The sequence below is a fragment of the Martes martes genome (genome assembly GCF_963455335.1).
Source record: "Martes martes genome assembly, chromosome: 3".
In the NCBI taxonomy this organism is placed as follows: domain Eukaryota; kingdom Metazoa; phylum Chordata; class Mammalia; order Carnivora; family Mustelidae; genus Martes; species Martes martes.
Window position 1 is genome coordinate 17919341 of NC_137890.1, and position 13810 is coordinate 17933150.

General features: G+C 39.1%; 1 protein-coding gene across 1 annotated transcript in view; it reads right to left on the reverse strand.

Moving 5' to 3' along the window:
* GPC5 (glypican 5) overlaps nucleotides 1–13810 on the reverse strand; it is a 680232-nt gene that overhangs the window by 359505 nt on the left and 306917 nt on the right. Inside the window, exon 4 of the mRNA XM_080798656.1 lies at nucleotides 6157–6290. Coding sequence (XP_080654782.1) covers nucleotides 6157–6290 — 134 coding nt within the window. The remainder of the gene's footprint in view (nucleotides 1–6156; nucleotides 6291–13810) is intronic.

A 13810-nucleotide genomic window follows, 5' to 3' on the forward strand; every position in this document is an offset into this window, starting at 1 on the left:
GGGGCTTGATCCCAGGACCCTGGGATGATGGCCTGAGCAGAAGGCAGAGGCTTTAACCCACTGAGCCAGCCAGGCACCCCAGGAAAATAGGTTTAAAAAAAAAACCAAAACTTTCACCTAAAGTTTAAAATAACAAATAACAGTGTATATATGTGTCTTTTTATAAGCAGGCACAGACAAACATACCCATAGTTTCAGAGATACAGAGAGCTAAGCATACTCCTCAACCCCTGGCAAACTATCATAACTTATTACTTGAATTAGTTTTCATACTCTTCTCATATATTTAATATAAGTACTTTGCCATATCCTTTCATTGAAAAATACATATTGATTTTTATGTATGTGTTTTTAATTTATAAAAATGGTATTGTACTATTTTCATTCTGTTTAATACCTTTTTTTCTTTAATCGTGATATTTTTTGATGCAGGAAAATACATTCTTTCCTTCTGACTCTTAATGTTCCAAAGTAACATATTTTATTTTTACATTTTTCTTGTTATGGACATATAACTCGCTTCTAACTCTCAGCCACCACAAATACTCAAGAATTCTCCTTCTGAATACAAGCAAGAGTTTCTGGGGATATATCCTAAAAAAGTAGACAAGTGCATAGACTATAAGAATTTTACAAGGTACAGCAAGCTTCTTGCTAGAATGGCTCTACCAGTGAACCACATAATTGTGCACACAGAAAATCCAATCCTATCAACAGACCAACCATTAGAACAGAGTTCAGAAAACCAGCCAGGAATAGTATAAAAATATCTTTGACTCAATCTGTCTATTCAATGCTCACTCCTTTTGCTTGGCTAGTCTGTGCACACAGAGGAAGGCTTAGAGAATGTTTGGATTATCATAACCTGAGTCAGAGGGTGACTCCAATTATATCCTCCTTTGTATGTGGTATCTGCTAGAGCAAATCAAAACATGTACTGCCACCTGCTATCTAGCTAGCAATTTGGCAATTGCTTTTATCTCTTTACCAATTAGTAAGGATAATTAGGAATATTTCACTTTCAGCTAGTAAGAATGTCTTCACTGTTAGACCTCAGGGCAATTCTCTCACTCCATGACAGACAGGAACCTTGCTCATTTGGACACCCTACAGGACACCATGCTGATAATAAAATATTGATCACATCATCCTAGTTGCCTTAGTAGACATGTGCATGCCTCTAGTGGGGAAAAATATTGACATTTCAAGGGCTTGACAATTCAGCAGGGTTCCTACATGTCCAGGGGTCTAGATCTTATTGGGATATTCTAATGTAAAAGGCCAATTTCCGCCTTTATGATGACTTAGCACTCAGGAAGAGGCACAACACTTTTTGGGTCCCTTTGCAAATTAGAGAAAACTTGACATACACTTGAGTGTATTGTTACAACCCATTTATAAAGTAGCCCCAAAGAGCTTTTGCATGAGAAAGAAAAGTCTATGGGTTGGCATTTTGCAAACTGTTCTGACATTCAGTCCAGAGGACCCAGCTCATCCACTCAATGGTGCCTGAAGTACCAGTGGCAAATGAAGATGTTCTACAGAGATTCTGGAAAGCATTAGGAAAGGAACAAGATGGTGGAGGAGTAGGAGACCTAAATATCATCAGGTCCCAGGAGTTCAGCTAGATAGTTATCAAACCATTCTGAACACCTACAAACTCAACAAGAGACTGAAGAGGAGAAAAGCAGCAATTCTAGGAACAGAAAATCGACCACTTTCTGGAAGGTAGGGTGTGCAGAGAAGTGAATCTGAGGAAACATGGGAAGACAGACCACGGGGGAAGGGCCAGCTCCTGGCAAGTGAGAGAGCAGCAGAGCATAAAATCAGAGCATTTAGAAGTCTGCTCCACTGAGGGACATTGCTCCAGAGGCTAAGCAGGTGTGGAGCCCTCACGGGGAGAGTGTAGTCTCAGGCCCCATGGGGTCACAAAAATACCAGGGGTGTCTCAGTGTGGCAGAGACTCCAGGTATCAGAGTGGGGAAGCTGGCTGCAGAGACAGAGCCAAAGAGTGGGCTCGCAGCTCAGGGTTACCTTAAACTGATCTGAGGCATAGTCAGGCCACTGCTCTTCGAGCAGAGATCCCACAAGTAGCAGATCTAGAGAGACCTCCTCCTTCCTCTTCCAGGAGGAGCAGCGCAGGAGCACACTGCAGGAATCTGCTGGGTTTGGAGACTCCAAATGGGGCATGCACTGGAGACAGGAATGCTCAGTCACAGGCCAGGTGAGCACGGATTGCGGCCAGAGACCAGGGAGACAGGAGGGATTGACTGCTTTGCTCTGAGGGCGCAATGAGGAGTGGGGCCCTGAGCTCTCGGCTCCTCGGCCAGAGATTGGGAATTCAAATCTAAGCCAGTTGAAATTTTAAAAAACTATTAATGAGGTGCAATCAAAAATGGAGGCTCTTAATTCTGGGATAAATGAGGCAGAAGAGACAATTACTGATATAGAAGACCAAATGACAGAGAATAAAGAAGCTGAGCAAAAGAGAGACAAACAACTACTGGACCATAAGGGGAGAAATCAAGGATAAGTGATATCATAAGATGAAACAGTAATAGAATAATTGGGATCCCAGAAGAAGAAAGAGAGGAGCAGAAGGTATACTGGAGCAAATTATAGCAGATAATTTCCCTAAATTGGCCAAGGGAACAAGCTTCAAAATCCAGGAGGCACAGAGAACTCCCTCAAAATCAATAAAAATAGGTTCACACCCCATCATCTAATACTAAAACTTACAAGTCTCAGTGACAAAGAGAAAATCCTAAAAACAACTAGGGACAAGAAGTCTGTAAAATACAATGGTAGAAATATTAGATTGGCAGCAGACCTATCCACAGAGACCTGGCAGGTTAAGAGCACTTAACAAGAAAAATATGCAGTGAAGAATGCTATATCCAACTAGGCTGTCATTGAAAATAGAAGGAGAGATAAAAAGCTTCCAAGAAAAACAAAAACTAAAAGAATTTGCAAACACCAAACCAGCCCTATAGATAACATTAAAAGGGGTCCTCTAAGCAAAGAGAGAGCCTAAAAGTAACAGACCAGAAAGGAACAGAGACAATATACAGTAACAGTCATCTTACAAGCAATGCAATAGCACTAATTCATATCTCTCAATAGTTACCCTGAATGTAAATGGGTTAAATGCCCCAACCAAAAGACACAGGTATAAAAATGGGTAAGAAAAACAAGACCAACTGATATGTTGTCTACAAGAAACTCATTTTATACCCAAAGACACCCAAAGGAGGGGGTGGATTCTTAATCTCACAAAAACAAAGTGAGGGTTGCTGGAGGTTCATGGGGGAGGGATAGGGTGGTTGGGTTATGGACATTGGGGTGGGTATGGGCTATGGTGAGTGCTGCGAAATGTGTAAGCCTGAAGATTCACAGACCTGTAAGCCTGGGGCAAATAATACATTATATGTTAATAAGATAAATAAGTAAATAAATAATAAAATAAAATAGAAAAAAGATATGGGTTCAGATGAAAAAAAAAGAAGAAAAAAAAAAGAAAAGAAAAGAAAGCCCCATTAGAAGAATAAGAGTATAGACATCAAAGATTTTGGACTAAAGGCATTCTTGCTTTTGCTAAACACTGTTCTTGTTTGTTTGGTTGGTTGGCTGGTTCTTTGGGTTGGTTGGTTGTTTGGTTGGTTTCCAATTCGAATACGATAAAAATTACACACTTGACCATGAGTTAGCAAATGACACTGCAACCTGAGATACCCATGATCTAACTGCTCTCTGATCTGCCACACTATGAGATCAGGCCTGTATATAAGCAATATATCATCACGTGGAAGTGACCTATTGAAAATCAGACTCAAGTGGGTGGAAAAAGCACAAGATGCACACAAAGTAGTTCAAACTCACTCAGCACCCACTCTGCTACATTTCCCCAGCTCTTTCTTTTGAAATGTATGACCTCATGGGGAATTATCAGTGGTGAAGAATAAATAAAATTCAGGCCAGCTTATGGATATGGAAAGATAAATAAAATTCAGTAATAGCTTATGGATAGGTCTGTACAATATATAAGTATTAAGCAGAAGTATGCTGCCATTGCAATTAAGTTCCATATAAGAGTGACGATAAAAAAAATGTTTAGAAATAAATAACATATAAGTGGGCTCATGTGTAATACCTCTGGTTGTTCACTTTGTATAGTGTGAGACAGGTCTATGATGCATCTACTCTGGTTCATGGGCCATGGTTAATGGTGGCTGGCTGGTTAGGGACAGAAATACAGGAGTTTGCAAGATTGGTGACAACGAGGTCTATTCAGTGTCTGGATAGATACTTATAAAACTAGCTATTTATATGAGCCCCTCATTATTCCTTGGACATTTCACTTGTGTTCGGTTTTGTTTTTTCTTTCCAAACACTGAGTTGTTCTGGTGGTGAAACAGACATGACCTTTAAGGACTTAAGAACTTCCTAGCTTCCTAGCTTCTTTCCTAAGCTATAAGAACCACTCTATGCTATACCTAGTCACTATATGTGACACACTAAACTAAACACAATAATTTCTCAAATATAAGAAAAGACTGCTGATCACTATAGATGTTTAGAGGGAAAAAGAACAGCTACTTTGCATGCAAACAAAGTGCTAATTCTTTTGAGCTGCAGCAAATAGCCAGCAATAGCCCAGATCTTTATTCCAAATTAGAGTCCATCTGAAAAGAGAATGAGACAATTAGGAGCACTGTCCCAAAAGGAAAGACAGATTCTACATTATAGAGTAAAGCTATGTAACATACTGAGTTTGCCATAAGGTATTATTAGAAATAACTATTTGAATTAATAAATTAATATAGAATTCTGAATTTCAATTCAATTCAAAAATACTCACTGAGAATCTAGTATTTGCCAAGACATACACTGGTCAACAGAATGCAAAAATAAATAAATTAATAGTTTCCTTTAGTTCTAGGAGTTTTTCAGTTTGACTGCCAATTATCAAGCAAGGAGATATTAATGAAGGCTTTAATTTAACATGTGAAACAATGATGGGAATAGCGGTAGAAATGTGAGTTATAGGGGTGCCTGTGTGGCTCAGTCCTTAAGCCTCTGCCTTCAGCTCAGGTCATGACCCCAGGGTTCTGGGATGGGGTCCCACATTGGGCTCTCTGCTCGGGGTAATCCTGTTTCTCCCTCTCCCATTCCCCCTGTTTGCGTTCCTTCTCTTGCTGTGTCTCTATCAAATAAATAAATAAAAACTTAAAAAAAAAAAGAAATGTGGGTTATAGAAGCAAGCCACTCAATGCTTATCATTTTGAATCAACAAATAGCCATTTTCAGCATTCCAGATAAAAGGTTTAGAAACTTCTTCTTATCCAACCATTTTCTAACAGATGCTTAGCATGCAGTAACACTGATTTACCATATATGTGAAAGCTCTGTGTTCATTGTCCAATACAGTAGCTATTTGTAGAATTAAGACTAAAATTAATTAAAATTTAAAAATTCAATCCTCAGTCACACTAGCCATATTTTAAACTTTTTTTTTTTTTATTGTGGTAAGATCTACCCTCTTAAAATTTGAAGGGTACAATACAGTATTGTTGGTCACAGGGAGAAGGAAAGATATTAATTCATGGGCATAAAGTTTCCATTAAGCGGGGGCACCTGGGTGGCTCAGTGGGTTAAAGCCTCTGCCTTTGGCTCAGGTCATGATCTCAGGGTCCTGGGATCGAGCCCCGCATTGGGCTCTCTGCTCAGCAGGGAGCCTGCTTCCTCCCTCTCTCTCTGCCTGCCTCTCTGCCTACTTGTGATCTCTGTCTGTCAAATAAATAAATAAAATCTTAAAAAAAAAAAAGTTTCCATTAAGCAAGATGAGTAAGTCCTAGAGATCTGCTGTCCAACACTGTAAACTAGCCATATTTTAAGTGCATAATGAGCAAGTGTGTCTATTGCCTGCCATATTATATTATAGCAAGTGTCCCTTATTAGAAAGTTTTATTGGTCTCAAGTTGAACTTATATTCCTAATTAATTGAATAGGAGCAACTGCTGAATTTTAAAGGTAATTAATGGTGATCTTTTTTCTTCAATAGTCTATTTTGTTCTACTTAATTGAATACATTCTATTCTGTTGAAAATTAATGGCTTACTTTCTCTTCTCTTTCTGGTTGTAAAACAAATGTCTTACTTTCTTCTGTTGGCAAGTGTCTCTTCATCGTTTCTGGGAGAGATCTTCATCCCATGCGTCACTTTGCTTCCTTCGAAAGAACAACGGGGGCTTTGTGTAGGTGTTCTGATTGGACGGCCACAAATCTTATTGACCTTTCAAAGAGAAAATATGAAAAGATAGTCAGAAACCATCCCCCATCCTACCTGAGAATGTATGTTTGCTGGAGTCCAAAACAATGGCACGTTCTTACTTATCCCTCAAAAGTAACCGTTAAGACATAAGAAAGGTTAAAAAAAAAGATATAAAATGTTTGACAATTTTCCAGAGGGGGGATTAAATTATCTGTATAAAATGGCAGCCATGATAAATTGATGCCTTGCATACTGATATACTTTGCATGAATACATGTATAAAATACATGAAGAAAGTATATACACAGAATGAGTCAGAGAGCTATATTAATAAACTTGCTTGTTTGCATAAATAAGACTACTTAACCAAAGTAGATATTATTTATGTTTTATATTCAATTTATGACACATAATTGTGCTGATATTCTAAATGAAATAATTTGCTATTGAATATGCAGTCTGTTTCTAAATTAATTCTAAGAGTGGTTTTCTTAAGGTCCTTTCCTAGAATTAATAATGAATATGTTTGTGTAAAGATCTCATTTTGTAATAATTCTATATCTTCTTCCAGTATTATGAGTGTCAATACAGTTGTTTTTTAATAATTATCCAAGTGAAAAATTCATTAAAGAACTTATCCAGCAATGTATAATTTATATAATTATCATTGAAAAATAGTAATGAATTGGACATATTACCACGTAAAGCGTAAAAGAGACTTAAGCGATAGCTTATACACTTTAAGAGGTAGAGTAGTATAATTGCAAATATATAGAAACATTGCCTAGGAATCTGGAGACTCTGATTCTTGTCCTGACTTTTTTCCATCTTAAGCACTGAGATCTTGATGACAGTAGCAGAACTTCTCTGAATTTGCCTCTCTTAGATGTAAGACGAAGACATTAGAGTAAATTATCCCAAAGTTCCCTTAAAGTTATCAATTTCTTTGATTTTTCCATGCAATGAACATTAAAGGAATTATGCACTAATTTGTTTATTTATTTATTATTATTTATTTATTTACTTTGCTTCTAATATTTGCAAAGAACAAGTATTAAAGTTTAGAAAAGATTAAAGAAGAGAAACTGCATTTTCTCCTTAAAGGGCTGACAATTCAGGAAGAAAAAAAATTCTTCCCAGGCATCAAAATGTGAGATGTGTGTGTGAAAAGAGAGGGACTACCACGGTGCTGCAGACACCTAAAAGAAGGTGAAGAGTGACACCAGGGAAGGTCTCCATGGAAAAGACCACTCTGCTGGGAGGAAGCTTGGAGTATGTGTTGGACCTGAATATGTTGAGGTTGATTTCAATTCAGCCAAATTATAAATATACAAATATTTATTGCACCCCATTCTTTTCGATGCTAAAGACGTAAACATAAATAAGGTGTGGCCCTTACACACAGTTAGGATAAAAGTCAGACATGTAAAATGGTAACTGTAATAGAACAAGACACCAGCAACCACTAGAAGTAATACTGAAACACTGAGAAAATGGACAGCTTCACTCTGCTTGGGGTATTCAGGGAAAAGCTTCAGGAGGTCATGTCTGAAGAACAAGGTAAAGCATAAACTAAGAGTCTGTCAGGTGGACAAGGCAGGGAAAATTTTTAGGAGAGAGTGGAAAAGCAAAGAGATATACAACTTCACATGTTGACATAGAACAAAATGTACATAAGGAGAGAAAGTGGTAGGACGAGAGGTGAGATGTAAAGATGCCATGACTTGATCTGAAAAACAAGCCAAAGTTCTTGCTCCAGGAAATGGAGAGTAGGAAAAGCTTCCAAGCAGGAAAATGGTAGCTTAAGATTTCCACAAGAGAAAAATCACCATGACACCAGTGTGGAGAGAGGGAGACCAAAGAAGGTCCTTTAGCAGAACAGTGAAGAAAAGCTAGAGCCCAACGTCACAGCAGAGGTGGCAAAGAAGAATGCAGGTCTAAGAGGTATGCTGGAGAGCGAGCCAGTAGCATGGAGACTCACTAGATGTATCATGTTGTTACAACAAAAAACAATGATGAAAGGAAGAGGAAAAACCCTCAAGGAGGAGATGCAAGAAAACATGAAGCTGACCCAGAAAAGGGGGAAGAAAAGGTAGTTTGCCTTGCAAGACAGGATTATAGAGGGTAATTATATTTGAAGTGTAGGCTAGAGATAGATCTTGGAGCATTTTCAATGCCAAGCTTCATTTTATTTATTAGACAAAAGCCTCTGATGACTTTCTAATGGAAAAATAAAATACTAGAGCTGATATTTAGTCAATGAATCTGGTGGCACTATCCAAGTTGGGCTGGGAGGTAGACCTGGTAAAGGCAGGTGAATTGTTAAGAGACTCCTGCAGTAGTCCTGAGGGATGGGGGAATGATTTTGAATGTTGAAGGTGACAGAATTCATGAAGTACACAAGAGAAGTATAATCAACAAAGCCACATGCAGAACACTGACACCAAAGGGTGTGGGAGATGTCAAGCAACAGGAACTGTCATTCAAGGCTCGTGGGAACAAAGAATTGTACAGAGATTTTGGAAGACAGTTTGGCGGTTTCTCACAAAACCAAAATCATCCAAAGGAATTGAAAACTTATGTCCACATAAAAACCTCTGCCTGGATGTTCCACAGCAGTTTTACTCAGAATTGCCAAAACTTGGAGGCAACCAAGATGTCCTTCAGGAGGTGAATGGGTAAAACTGTGATCCGTCCAGACAGTGCAATATTATTCAACACTTAAAAGAAATAAGGGGTGCCTGGGTGGCTCAGTCAATTAAGCGTCTGACTCAGTTTTGGCTTAGGTCATGATCTCAGGGTTGTGGGATGGATCCCCACACGGGGCACTGCGCTCAGTGGGGGGTCTGCTTGCAATTCTCTCTCCCTCTTCTTCTGCCCCTCCCCCCTTTCTGAAATAAATAAATCTTAGGAAAAAAAAAAAAAGAAATGAGCTATGATGACATGCAAAGACGTGGAGGGAACTTGAATGCATTTTACTAAGTAAAAGAAGCCAGTCTGAAAGGCTACAAGCTGTAAGATTCCAACTATGTGACATTCTAAAAAAGGCAAAACTGTGGATGTAGGAAAATGATTAGTGGTTGCCAGAGATCAGAGGGAATATAAGGATAGGAGGCCGAGTACAGAGGATGTTTGGGGCAGTGGAAATACTGTGTATGACACTATAATGGTGGATACGTGTCGTTGTAAATTTGTCCAAACCTCTGGAATATACAAAATCAAGAATGAATCCTGATGTAAGCTATAGACTCTGGCTGATAATGATGTGATAGCTGAGGTTCATCAATTCCAACAAATGTCTGACTCTGATAGGGGATGCTGAGAATGGGGTAGGCCACACATGAGTGAGGGCAGGGGATATATGGGGAACCTTGCCTTCTGCTCAGTTTAGATGTGAACCTGAAACTGCTCTAAAAACTAAAGTGTATTAAAAAAAAAATCAACAGGGCTTGGCAAATGACTAGAAGTGAGAAGTTAAAGAAGTGTAAGGCCAAGGTGTTAAAAGGCTCAAAGTGAATTTCCAAGAAGCTGAAAAATAGTGATAGTGGAGTATAAGTAATTATTAGCACAAAGTGCTAAAATATCTTTTAATGGAAAAAAGTATCTTTATTGTCAATGACTCCTAGTAACAAAAACCAAGGGAAGACGATATAAGTTGGTAGCAAAAATATCGACTAAGATTTTTTGTGATACTGCAGAATATTTTAAATAAAGGAGCACAGTAAGAGAGAAACAGACTGCTATCATAGCCATAGAGCTCTAGACAAGTCATGAAAATTCTAGGAATCTCGGTTTTCTTATCCTTGAAACTTGAGAAAATCAAAACCACTTTGTAGTACTAAGTTAAGGGACAGCTTATTTCACTCTGTCTCTCCCATGTTGGACTTAAGACCGGATCTGCCCTTGAATATATTTCCTAGACAGTCAGATGGAAAGCTGAAAACACCAGCCTCACAAGAGCCTTATTCCTATTACCATCTTTGTAATTATGTTTTTTACAAATACAAAAGAAAATGTACAAGTCATAGACTTACAAGTCATTTTTGATGGTATCCAAAGGTACAGGCATATATAGCAAATTCCAACAAAAACAAATAAATTTCAAAGCCCTTCTATTTACTGACTCGCTATCCTGGGAGCTCGACTCCATACCTTATTGAAAGGGAATGGAAAGTGACCTGTCACTGGCCCATTAGCCTGTCACCTTACCTTCCCTGGAGCTGAACTGATTTGAGTGGCCCATTTCAATACCTTCTTGCTATTGAAGAGTCCTTCACACTTACTCTGTTTTTCATCTTCGACTTACACCATAGTCTCCTCCTCATTTTCTCCTCCCTGCTCTCTACCATTCTCCCCTGCAATCAGTCCAAAGTGTCTCAGAAAAAAAATGTTTTCCTCCTTAAGTTGATCTACTCTTTCTTTAAAACCTCTTCTCTGGTTTCCCCATGGATCTTTAAGTTCCCATCTCACCTTGAAATGCCTTTTAGTCGCTCCTAACCTGTATCACTTCTCCCACCAGGAGTGAGTACTTGTTTCAGCAACTCCAAGTCCCTGGCCAACACCCCCATTCCCATTGCAATCTTGACTCTGCATGAAGAAGTACAAACTTCTCCTAGAGCCTCCCTCTGTTCACTCAAGTCTTTCTCAAATCATCAAATCACCATAACTTTTAGTTAATAATCTCAAAACATTTACTTATTTTTATTTATTAAGACTTTTTCAAATTTTTACTTTTTTAAATTTCTTTTCAGTGTTCCAGAATTCATTGTTTATGCACCACACCCAGTGCTCCATGCAATGCATGCCCTCCTTAATACCCACCTCCAGACTCACCCCACCTCCCACCCCCGTAAAACCCCTCCAAAACCCTCAGATTGTTTTTCAGAGATTTTATTTATTTATTTGAAAGAGTGAGTGAGAAAGAAAGCACATGCCTGGGGAGGAGCTGAGGGAGAGGGAGAAGCAGACTCCCCACTGAGCAGGAAGCTGAATGCTGGACTCGATCCCAGGACCCTGAGATCATGACCTCAGCCAAAGGCAGACACTTAACCCACTGAGCCACCCAGGCATCCTCAAAAAGTTTTTTTTTTAAGATTTTATTTATTTGTTCAATAGACAGAAATTGCAACTAGTCAGAGAGGCAGGCAGGGAGAGAGAGGAGGAAGCAGGCTCCCCGCTGAGCAGAGAGCCCGACGCAGGGCTCGATTCCAGGACCCTGAGACCATGACCTGAGCTGAAGGCAGAGGCTTTAATCCACTGAGCCACCCAGGCGCCCCCTCAGAACGTTTTTTAAAGAACAACTTACGTTGTTCATTTTAATTTGACTCCCATAAGCAGAGCCACCGTTTCTTCTGCAATGGTCTTTTAAAATGTTATGAAAATAATAATAGTAACAATAATAATAATTGAAGAGAAAAAAATGTTTAGAATATTACCAGCTGAAAAGCAACTGGTAATTGTGGAGGGCCTGTGAGTGTTTACTAAGCAATCTGGTTCAGAGGATGAAGAGGGATGGATGTTCCATCACTAAGAGGCAAAAAGAAGAATTAAAGCTCTTAGCAGTTTTGAATCTGTTAATCAGGGTGAAAAAAGAGGCAATCACCAATGTGTAGAAGTTAGAAGGTAGAATAAGTGTATCGTTTTGGTGTATCCATTCCTTAGAGCAGGAGATAAGTTCTCATTTAAAACTTTGAATTGGAGGTAATTCTAAAAGGTGGTTTTAAATGATGGATTGGAGAGATGAAAGCTAATGAGTAGAATCACCTGCATAGGGCCAAGAGTAAGAACCATGAAAATGGTGAAAAGACAAAATGGATATAGAATGCCAAGAACGATAGAAAGAAAATCTTTTCTTTTCACAGGAGCAAAACAACTCTGATAATACACCAGGGAGGGAAAAGAGGAGGAGAAGGAAGAGGGACTGGAAAGGAGGAAGAGGAGAAGGAAGGGATAAAAGGATGAAAAGGAGGAGGAGAGGGAAGCTGGAAGGGAGGACTGTACCACTAACAGAGCTGGCGGTCACTTAGAAGGCATCTAACCTTAATCTAGAGGTGAGAAAACTGAAGCCCAAAGCAGGAATTTAACTTTGCTAAGACTGCATCTAGTTACTGGATGAGTCTATCTACTGCTATTGAACCAATGGTCCCTTCTTTATACTAACTAGCGGTCTTGTTACTCACATCTTCTTACCTACTGTGAGGGATTCATATTCTGTAAGACCTGGTTCCTGAGGGTCCTGTGTGAATGAAATAATTTGGATTGAAAATGATCTACGTCTACGAAGAGACCAGAGAGGGCCATTTTTTCCCTTGGATGTGGAAATAGATGAGGTAAACGTGGACGTTACTCCCTTTAAGATTCCAGCAAACTAATGGAGGTGGGGAGAGAGAAAGAATTGCAAGGATATTAGACTATTTGATTTCTGACCTGATTTTAGAATAATTGAATTTATGAAAAAGAAGTTCTCCCTCAATGCAACCTCCAAGTTCCAACTTTGTGATATAGACATGTAAGATTTTTCCTCTCTTGCACAGAAGTCCAGATGACATTGTAAAGAAGAATAGTCAGTAGCTTCCTGAGCTAAAGACTCCACAGCAAAATAATTTTCATTTGATCAAATACCTGATTAACAGAACAAGGAAAGCAAAGTTCCGTCAGATTTCATTATAAATGTCACAACTGACAATGCATTAAATGTTCTTGGGTTTATGAATACTTAGTACTTTCTCTAAATAGAGATTTGTTTTCAATATAAAAAAGGTTTTCATATTGCTAGTGATCTGTGGTCACACTTAAAATCCATGGTTGATACCAAAAACTTTCTAATCCACATACTTTTAAATTGCATATTAAAATACTTTAGTGAGGGGCGCCTGGGTGTCTCAGTGGGTTAAGCCTCTGCCTTCAGCTCAGGTCATGATGTCAGGGTCCTGGGATGGAGCCCCCATAGGGCTCTCTGCTCAGCAGGGAGCCTGCTTCCCCCCCTCTCTCTCTGCCTGCCTCTCTGCCTGCTTGTGATCCCTGTCAAGTAAATAAATAAAATCTTAAAATAAAATAAAATAAAATAAAATGCTTTAGTAAAAAAATGTTATTTCGGCATTGCAAATAACTTTTAAAAGTAATCAAAAATTTAATATCGCCTTTCCATGTTGGATGCAACTGATCAAGCCTGGTTTTACTCATGATATTATAACTGCATATTGAAGGCTTGTGATGAGTAATTGTGTGTGTCACCTTGACTGCCCACAGGGTGTCAAGATTCCACATTATTTCTGGGTGTGTCTGTGACCGTATTTCCAGATGAGATTAGCATCTGAGTCAGTGGATTCAGTAAAGGGGACTGCTTCCCCGATGTGCGGGGGCATCATACACTCTACTGAGGGCCTGGATAGAACAAAAGGCAGAGGAAGGAGGAATTCATCTCTTTTTCCTTGCCTCATGGAGTGAACTAGGACATGTCATCTCCTCTTCTCCTGCCCTCGGACTGGGATTCACACCATCAGAGTCCCTGGGTCTCAGGCTTTCAGACTCGGGCAGAATTA